Source organism: Oculina patagonica, chromosome 12, assembly GCF_052425735.1.
Source record: "Oculina patagonica isolate OP01 chromosome 12, crgOcupat, whole genome shotgun sequence".
In the NCBI taxonomy this organism is placed as follows: domain Eukaryota; kingdom Metazoa; phylum Cnidaria; class Anthozoa; order Scleractinia; family Oculinidae; genus Oculina; species Oculina patagonica.
In genome coordinates this window covers 11,551,333-11,561,387 of record NC_135769.1, presented here as the reverse complement: position 1 = coordinate 11,561,387, position 10,055 = coordinate 11,551,333, and the positions used below count along the sequence as shown (strand labels likewise).

Below are 10,055 nucleotides of genomic sequence, written 5' to 3'. Positions count from 1 at the left end.
AAATCATAATCGTTTTAGAAGATAATTCACAACAGATATTCAGTACAAGAGATTTACCATGATAATAACAACAGCATAAAAACTCGGCTTGTTTAAAAGCACTGTATCCAAAATTTTGAAAAAGAGTATAAGAAGTTTTTTTAAAATATTGTCAAAAATAATCAAAGATTATTTTTATCATTTAATCAAGGTATAGTTTATAGATTTGGCTTCAAGGTTTGGTTTCCATTTTTTGACCTTGGGTTGACCTAGGGTTGATTCTGAGATTTGATTTCAGTTTAGGTTTTTCACTTTGGCTTCAGATTTAGTTTTTCAGATTTAGTTTTTCAGATTTGGCTTCAGTTTTGGTTTCAGATTTGGCTTCAGTTTTTGGAATCCAGTGCTGATAGTAGTTATGTACTAAATCTCTAAGGCAAAAAATTTTTTGCCTCAGAGTGTAGTACATTACTACTTGCTCCAAACCCATGAAATGAAACCTGAATCTTACAAACAAAAAGGAATACTCATGTATTAGTGAATTAAAACGCAATCGCCACATGGTGACTTAATGCTCCAAACCCATGAAATGAAAACAAGACAACAAGTTCAGTGGGAGAAAAGGGGTAAGGGATGAAGTGCTCGAGTTGCCAATAGGAATCATGCAGGGTATCACAGGTTAGTTGGTTGGCAACGAGAGGTTAGGAACAAACACAACCACTTTTCCTGGTTCCCAAGAAACTGGGGTCCAAAGACCCTTGGGAACAAAAACAACCACATTCCCTGGTTCCCAAGAAACTGGGGTCCTAAGACCCTTGGGAACAAACACAACTACATTCCTGGTTCCCAAGAAACTGGGGTCCTGAGACCCTTGGGAACAAACAAAACCACATTCCCTGGTTCCCAAGAAACTGGGGTCCTAAGACCCTTGGGAACAAAACACAACCACATTCCCCTGGTTCCCAAGAAACTGGGGTCCTGAGACCCTTGGGAACAAACACAACCACATTCCCTGGTTCCCAAGAAACTGGGGTCCTGAGACCCTTGGGAACAGTTCCCAAGAAACTGGGGTCCTACACTGTAAGACCCTTGGGAACAAACACAACCACATTCTCTGGTTCCCAAGAAACTGGGGTCCTGAGACCCTTGGAACAAACACAACCACATTCCCTGGTTCCCAAGAAACTGGGGTCCTGAGACCCTTGGGAACAAACAAAACCACATTCCCTGGTTCCCAAGAAACTGGGGTCCTAAGACCCTTGGAACAAACACAACCACATTCCCTGGTTCCCAAGAAACTGGGGTCCTGAGACCCTTGGGAACAAACACAACCACATTCCCTGGTTCCCAAGAAACTGGGGTCCTAAGACCCTTGGGAACAAACACAACTACATTCCTGGTTCCCAAGAAACTGGGGTCCTGAGACCCTTGGGAACAAACAAAACCACATTCCCTGGTTCCCAAGAAACTGGGGTCCTAAGACCCTTGGGAACAAAACACAACCACATTCCCCTGGTTCCCAAGAAACTGGGGTCCTGAGACCCTTGGGAACAAACACAACCACATTCCCTGGTTCCCAAGAAACTGGGGTCCTGAGACCCTTGGGAACAAACACAACCACATTCCCTGGTTCCCAAGAAACTGGGGTCCTGAGACCCTTGGGAACAGTTCCCAAGAAACTGGGGTCCTACTCTGTAAGACCCTTGGGAACAAACACAACCACATTCTCTGGTTCCCAAGAAACTGGGGTCCTAAGACCCTTGGAACAAACACAACCACATTCCCTGGTTCCCAAGAAACTGGGGTCCTAAGACCCTTGGAACAAACACAACCACATTCCCTGGTTCCCAAGAAACTGGGGTCCTGAGACCCTTGGGAACAAACACAACCACATTCCCTGGTTCCCAAGAAACTGGGGTCCTGAGACCCTTGGGAACAAACACAACCACATTCTCTGGTTCCCAAGAAACTGGGGTCCTGAGACCCTTGGGAACAAACAAAACCACATTCCCTGGTTCCCAAGAAACTGGGGTCCTGAGACCCTTGGGAACAAACACAACCACATTCCCCTGGTTCCCAAGAAACTGGGGTCCTGAGACCCTTGGGAACAAACACAACCACATTCCCTGGTTCCCAAGAAACTGGGGTCCTGAGACCCTTGGGAACAAACAAAACCACATTCCCTGGTTCCCAAGAAACTGGGGTCCTGAGACCCTTGGGAACAGTTCCCAAGAAACTGGGGTCCTACTCTGTAAGACCCTTGGGAACAAACACAACCACATTCTCTGGTTCCCAAGAAACTGGGGTCCTAAGACCCTTGGAACAAACACAACCACATTCCCTGGTTCCCAAGAAACTGGGGTCCTAAGACCCTTGGAACAAACACAACCACATTCCCTGGTTCCCAAGAAACTGGGGTCCTGAGACCCTTGGGAACAAACACAACCACATTCAAAATCTGGTTCCCAAGAAACTGGGGTCCTGAGACCCTTGGGAACAAACAAAACCACATTCCCTGGTTCCCAAGAAACTGGGGTCCTAAGACCCTTGGAACAAACACAACCACATTCCTTGGTTCCCAAGAAACTGGGGTCCTGAGACCCTTGGGAACAAACACAACCACATTCCCTGGTTCCCAAGAAACTGGGGTCCTAATCTCCAGGACCCTTGGGAACAAACACAACAGCCAACAACAGCAACACTGGGGGCCCACTCTACAGGGAAAGCTGACCCTGTGAGGCTATGAGGCAAAAGGGCGAATTGTATGGAGCACTTCATCCCTTCCCGTGGTTTATTTATTTTAAGAAAAACAACACTTAGGTAAGATGGTCTAAGCCTATTGAAGAAGATCAGAAATGAAAGTCAGTAAACGAATAACAGAATGGTCGAGTTAGTATATGCCAGCTTAACACCTAAGGTAATAGTTATATCAATGTTCCAAGAAGAAGAGATATTGCTCATGGGCAACAGCTGTAAGCTTGAGTTGGCATATAAAATGTTAACAATACTAACAACATTTTAATAAGCAGTCATGCTGCTTCATTCTATAAGCTCTAAGCCTGAGTTACAGTAGCATACAAAATAGTAACAATATAAAAACAATGTCTCTATAAGTCCATTCGTTCTACTAAAACTTGAGTTAACATACAAAAATGGCAACAATTATAACAGTTTCTATATAAGCAGAATTGCTGCTTTAGTCCATCAGCTCTGGCTAATGTCTAAAAATAATAAAACTCATTATCATAATAAAGGACAACCCTCTACATAGCAGTATTTCTGTGTAGAATTTCAACATTGCCTAAATGTCTATGCTAAAAGAAAACCAAAGAGGGTTGGGTGGGTGGGAATTATTGTGAGAACCATTTTAGAGCTCAGAGAATTTGAAGTAAAATAAATGATGTCTAGATAAAACCGCATGGCCTTGATTGAGATGATAGAATAGGGGCAATATGATTGGCCAGCCCGAAATTGCGCATCATACTGGTACAGAAGTGAATTTGACCTTTGAATGTAACGCAAGAGTGTTAGAGTCTTGCAGCCTATTGCGTGACAGATCTATATATTTGACTGGAGCATTCTTTTTACTTCCCTAAAATCCCTTCATGGTTATCACATTAACTTAAATTTATATTACATATAAATTGGCATTTATAGTCCATATAAATTCGCTTTTACATGTATTTTTGGAGTTGATCGACTAAAAATAATAATAATAATAATTGCCAACGAGACAGGCGAGCGAAAACACCAGCCTGTCTCGGCGGCAGTATATAGAGCCGTGCGTAGTGTGAGGGCTATGCAGAAAAAATCTCAGAATCTTTCAGCTCGATTTTCGTGTAATACGGTTCCGTCAGTGATATTTTTTTGACCATATTAGGATGTAGGCGGAACTTGTCGAAAACACAATTTCCGATGTTTTTAGCCAATCCGTTCAGCAGAATCTGTTCAGCACGTGCACACTTTGTTGTAGTTTGGCCAATCAGCGCGCTACTAATTTGTTTAGCAAGTGCATGATGCATTGGCAACTAAAATTCCCAGACAAGATGCGTGTCAGATAACAAAGAGGTTTCAAATCTGTTCGCTTCAAAAAGCCAAAATTCCCGAACTAGAGATTGAAATACGAAAGAAACTTGAATTAAACTTGCATTACAAAGCTTTAAAATTTCCAAAGCTTTAAAATTTCCAAAGCTTCGAAAATCCCCGCTGACTAACCGCTGACCGAGGGCCCGGGGGGTCACTCTGGGCTCGAGATTGGGTATAACACACCTACCCAGGCCAATGAAAACAACAACTTTACAACAAAACACGCTAAGGCTGCGCAAGGCAGCAAACTTACGCAAGCGATTTGTTTACCGTTTATCCGGGATTTTTAACAATTAGTTTGCGGGCGTGCTTTGGTTCTGCAATAAACTGTATATTTATGGAATACATCATGCCTTTGGCAGAAGTTTCTGATCTACAGACATATTTGATCCTCGATTGTTTTAGCTAGAGCGTTTCCATTTGAGCTAATATCAAGTGATTTTGGTGGGTGAAGGTTTTATTAAACACAGGTTTTTTGTACATAGGTGCTAGTCGTACTGTGCAACAGAGAACCATTCAAGAAGAAGTAAAACATGCCTCAAAGAAAAGGAAAGCTTCAGAAGCCTCTACCAATCGGAAAGGTCAGCTGTTACTCTTTTAGTTTATCCACGATTTAGTATTTTTTCAATAAATGTATAGTGCAACATTTATCCGCCCTTGGGCATTTTCAAAGAATCATTAATTCATGGCTGTACTGTAATAAAGTATTAGTCAGAAACGACGGGGATTAGCAGTAACCACTTCAACACTCCATATTCTGCCAACTTGCTTTATTAGGTCTCACAAACTTTTCTGGTCAGCAACTTTTACAACTCTCTCAACTCTATTACAACTCTGCACGATAGATCTTTCTCGCGCGCTTATAAAGGCGCCAAACTTGAGCTGTCAATCAGCTGTCAAAAACACTAAACTTACAAATTAAGGCTTACGTAACTTCATGTGCAGTTTGTTCTACGTTCAACTGCGACTGCGTCGTACGCCACTTTGACCATGAACCTTCGAAAAAGTTTCTTCCTAAATGATCTGTCTTTTCTCGAATTTTAGTATCATGACAGGCAAGTTTGGTCCAAACAAGATCGCGCGAGCATTATAAAGTTTACAAGGAGCATGTTTACAAGCTTATAGTTAAGAGTAGTGCCAAGATTTACAATAAAGGTTGTCGTTAAAAATCTAGGAAAGGCTTAGGTGTTACAAGAATACGCTTGCGAAATACAGTTTCGTGGGAGGAGTTTACCCCCAGAAATTATCTATATCATTAACCAAACGTGAGTTGGGGACAAACATGATATTTCGGCATCTTGCTTTAAGGTCCTTACACCTTTGTGCGAAGTGTGAACGTATTACGAAAGTAATTAAACATTGCAACTAAAACATCGTAAAAAGTCAGTAGAACAAGTAAAGTTTGACAGAAAAATTAGACAGAATTTTACTAGTGTGTAATAGAATCTAACGAGACTATTTTCAAAAAGTGCGGTTACAGAAAGTAGTTCCTGAATTTTATCTTATTGCTTTCAACAATACCCGTGTGTAAACAATCGAGTTCTGCAGTTAACGCAGCTGGAAATAGAAAATATATTTTAAAAAGCAATGATGCCCAGTACGTTTGAGCCCAATTCAATCGGGAAAGGTAGTTTATAAATTATATTTAACCCTATCCAGACCGGGGGGGGGGGGGGGGGCGGAAAGTGCCCGCGCTGACTTTGAACGCTTATAACTTTTTCAATATTCAACCAAACGCTGCCAAACTTTGCGACTTTATCTAAAATTTATCTGGGAATAATTTTGTAGGGTAGGTTGTTGTGTCAGGAATTTGACGTTACCATGGCAACGGCATTTTTACAGGCACGTTTCCCCAAATTTGTAATTTTCGTGCTTCTCTTAATGAAAAATAACTTTAAAGCAATTATTTTCACCTTTTTACGGGTTTTAAGCACATTTGTATTGTTTTTGAGTATTTTCCAGTAATTTTGGGCGGTTTTCTGACGTTTTGGAAATATTTCGAAATCCAAGATGGCGGATCCAAGATGGCGGCTGTTTTTGCATTATGATGAAATTGTCACGTGATGTGACGTCATCATCCCACCTGACATATACCTAAAGATAGATTTTTTGACATACTATATATCCTGTAAGTTTCATTGTGATTGCTTAAATATTCTGGAAGTTTCGGATGGGGGGGGGGGGAGGGGGCGGAATCCGCCCCCCCCGGTCTGAAAAGACCAAAAAAGCCCGGTCTGAATATGGTTAAAGTCTTAAACTAAAAACAACTAAGTTACATTGTTCATTTGCCTATGCTATTAATATTTTAGTAACTGATACATATTTCATGGAAAAACTGGTTCCTTGAAAACGTTATATCTGTTTGTACAATGGCAAGGTTACGAGAATATAACAATTGATCAGTTGAATTTAGAAAGCAAGTCGTACAGTTTTTATGTCCCTTATTCCTTAAATATTTCAATAATATTATATTTTTTATGATACAACACCTTACTCTTAACATCAAAAACACTTTTCACTCAATTGAAAACACGAATAAGTTTCAAAAGAGAATTTCTATCTTGCTTGCATTTTATTGTTGTACACACTTTACACAGCAGATTTACGGTTTACACATAAAAAAGTATAGACAGGGAACCTTCTACTCATCGTTCCCTAAAAGTATATATTATATATTACAACAGAGTACAAGGAAAAGAAATCTGCTATCAAGTGCATCAAGTCAGAAGTCGTTAGTGGAGGCGAAAGTGAGAGTGATAGTGAAGGTATTTTGCAGTAATTCGAAGCATGTTTACAAGATACACCTACCTGCAAATGTTGTTGCCATGTTTAAAAGCAGGATGGAAAGCCCTAGGGCTAGGGTTACGTTACACTTCTTCTTCTTTTCGAACATGTTTGCATTAGGCAGCTAAGGTTACCCTGGCCTTGCTAGCATTACGATAACCTGACTGAGCGATAAGCTACTCTAGCTGCCTTGTAAACACTCTGCTAGTGTAGGTATAACTCCTGGTGGATTTCTATTGTTCTGAGAATAACCAATAGAAAAGAGATATTTATTTTAGTTTCTCAGAGTCGGCGACCCTTCCGCTGACCAACCGCTGACCGGGGAGCCAGGGGACACTCTGGGCTCGATAATGGGTATAACACGCCTACCTTGGCCATGAACTGGCGACTTCGTCGTACGCCACCTTGGCCATGAACCTTCGAAAAAGTTTCTTCCTAAATGATCTGTCTTTTCTCGAATTTTAGTATCATGACAGGCAAGTTTGGTCCAAACAAGATCGCGCGAGCATTATAAAGTTTACAAGGAACATGTTTGCAAGATAATAGTTAAGAGTAGTGCCAAGATTTACAATAAAGGTTGTCGTTAAAAATCTAGGAAAGGCTTAGGTGTTACAAGAATACGCTTGCGAAATACAGTTTCGTGGGAGGAGTTTACCCCCAGAAATTATCTATATCATTAACCAAACGTGAGTTGGGGACAAACATGATACTTCGGCATCTTGCTTTAAGGTCCTTACACCTTTGTGCGAAGTGTAAACGTATATACGAAAGTAATTAAACATTGCAACTAAAACATCGTAAAAAGTCAGTAAAACAAGTAAAGTTTGACAGAAAAATTAAACGGAATTTTACTAGTGTGTAATAGAATCTAACGAGACTATTTTCAAAAAGTGCGGTTACAAAAAGTAGTTCCTGAATTTTATCTTATTGCTTTCAACAACACCCGTGTGTAAACAATCGAGTTCTGCAGTTAACGCAGCTGGAAAAAGAAAATATATTTTAAAAAGCAATGATGCCCAGTACGTTTGAGCCCAATTCAATCGGGAAAGGTAGTTTATAAATTATATTTAAAGTCTTAAACTAAAAACAACTAAGTTACATTGTTCATTTGCCTATGCTATTAATATTTTAGTAACTGATACATATTTCATGGAAAAACTGGTTCCTTGAAAACGTTATATCTGTTTGTACAATGACAAGGTTACGAGAATATAACAATTGATCAGTTAAATTTAGAAAGCAAGTCGTACAGTTTTTATGTCCCTTATTCCTAAAATATTTCAATATTATATTTTTAATGATACAACACCTAACTCAACATCAAAAGTACTTTTCACTCAATTGAAAACACAAATAAGTATCAAAAGAGAATTTCTATCTTGCTTGCATTTTTTATTGTTGTACACACTTTACACAGCAGATTTACGGTTAACACATAAAAAAGTGTAGACAGGGAACCTTATACTTATCGTTCCCTAAAAGTATATATTATATATTACAACAGAGGACAAGGAAAAGAAATCTGCTATCAAGTGCATCAAGTCAGAAGTCGTAAGTGGAGGCGAAAGTGAGAGTGATAGTGAAGGTATTTTGAAGTAATTCGAAGCATGTTTACAAGATACACCTACCTGCAAATGTTGTGGCCATGTTTAAAAGCAGGATGAGAAGCCCTAGGGCTAGGGTTACACTTCTTCTTTTTTTCGAACATGTTTGCATTAGGCAGCTAAGGTTACCCTGCCCTTGCTAGCATTACGATAACCTGACTGAGCGATAAGCTACTCTAGCTGCCTTGTAAACACTCTAGTGTAGGTATAACTCCCGGTGGATTTCTATTGTTCTGAGAATAACCAATAGAAAAAAGATATTTATTTTAGTTTCTCAGAGTCGGCGACCCTACCGCTGACCAACCGCTGACCGGGGAGCCAGGGGATACTCTGGGCTCGATATTGGGTATAACACGCCTACCAAGGCCAATGAAAACAATAACGTTACAAGAAAACACGCGAACGCTGCGCAAGGCAGCGAACTTACGCAAGCAATTTGTTTACCTTATGTCCGGGTTTTTTTAACAATTAGTTTGTGAGCGTGCGTTGGTTTTGTAGTAAACTGTATATTTATGGAGTACAGCATGTCTTTGGCAGGAGTTGATCTACAGACATACCTATTCCTCGAGTGTTTTAGCTAGAGCGTGTACATATGAGTCAATATCAAATAATTTTGGTGGGTGAATGTTTTATTAAACACAGGTTTTTGTACATAGGTGCTAGTCGTACTGTGCAACAGAGAACCATTCAGGAAGAAGCATCACATGCCTCAAGGAAAAGAAAATCTTCAGAAGCCTCTACCAATCGGGAAGGTCAGCTGTTACTCTTTTTGTTTATCCACGATTTAGTATTCTTCAATAAATGTATAGTGCAACATTCATCTGTCATTCAGAATGTTTTTTTAAGCATTGTACTTGGGCATTTTTCAAAAGTTATAAGAATCACTTATTTAATTGTTTGCGTATGAGTCACTTTGCACGGCAGATACACATTTTACATATTAACAAGTAAAGACAGGGAATCATTTTCTCATCGTTCCCTAAAGGTATATATTGTATTTCCATAGAGGACGATGGAAAGAAATCTGCTATCAAATGCATCAAGTCAGAAGTCGTTAGTGGAGGCGAAAGTGAGAGTGCTAGTGAAGGTATTTTGAAGTAATTCGAAGCATGTTTACAAGATACACCTACCTGCAAATGTTGTGGCCATGTTTACAAGCAGGATGGGAAGCCCTAGTGCTAGGGTTACCGTGTCACTTGCACATTTCTTCTTCTTTTCATTAACATGTCTGCATTAGGCAGCTAAGGTTACCCTAGCATAGTAAAACATGCCTCAACGAAAAAAAAGTTCCGAAGCCTCTACCAATCAGGAAAGTCAGCTGTTTCTCCTTTGGTTTATCCACGATTTAGTATTTTTTCAATAAATGTGTAGTGCAACATTCATCTGTCATCCAGAATGTTGTTATGGCATTGTACTTGGGCATTTTTTAAAAGTTATTAGAATCGCTTATTTAATTATGGCTGTACTGTTTTAAAGTACCTTATTCTCACCAAATTTCGCGAAAAAACAAGAGCCATATTTCGCGAGTACTTAATTTCGCGATTTTGAGAGGAAGGTACAACTGAAGTGTATTAAATTTCGCGATTATTATCTATTCTTCAATAT

The 10,055-nt window shown here is 39.8% G+C and overlaps 1 protein-coding gene across 6 annotated transcripts in view; it reads left to right on the top strand.

The window, feature by feature from the left end:
- LOC144631584 (uncharacterized) overlaps positions 1–10,055 on the top strand; it is a 74,614-nt gene that overhangs the window by 42,478 nt on the left and 22,081 nt on the right. Inside the window, exons 4-8 of one of the 6 annotated variants that reach the window (XM_078490037.1) lie at positions 4,548–4,643; positions 6,747–6,827; positions 8,351–8,431; positions 9,107–9,202; positions 9,457–9,537. In XM_078490037.1, the coding sequence (XP_078346163.1) occupies positions 4,548–4,643; positions 6,747–6,827; positions 8,351–8,431; positions 9,107–9,202; positions 9,457–9,537 (435 nt within the window). The remainder of the gene's footprint in view (positions 1–4,547; positions 4,644–6,746; positions 6,828–8,350; positions 8,432–9,106; positions 9,203–9,456; positions 9,538–10,055) is intronic. The other 5 variants (XM_078490038.1, XM_078490039.1, XM_078490040.1 and 2 more) reach the window with 5 other exon arrangements.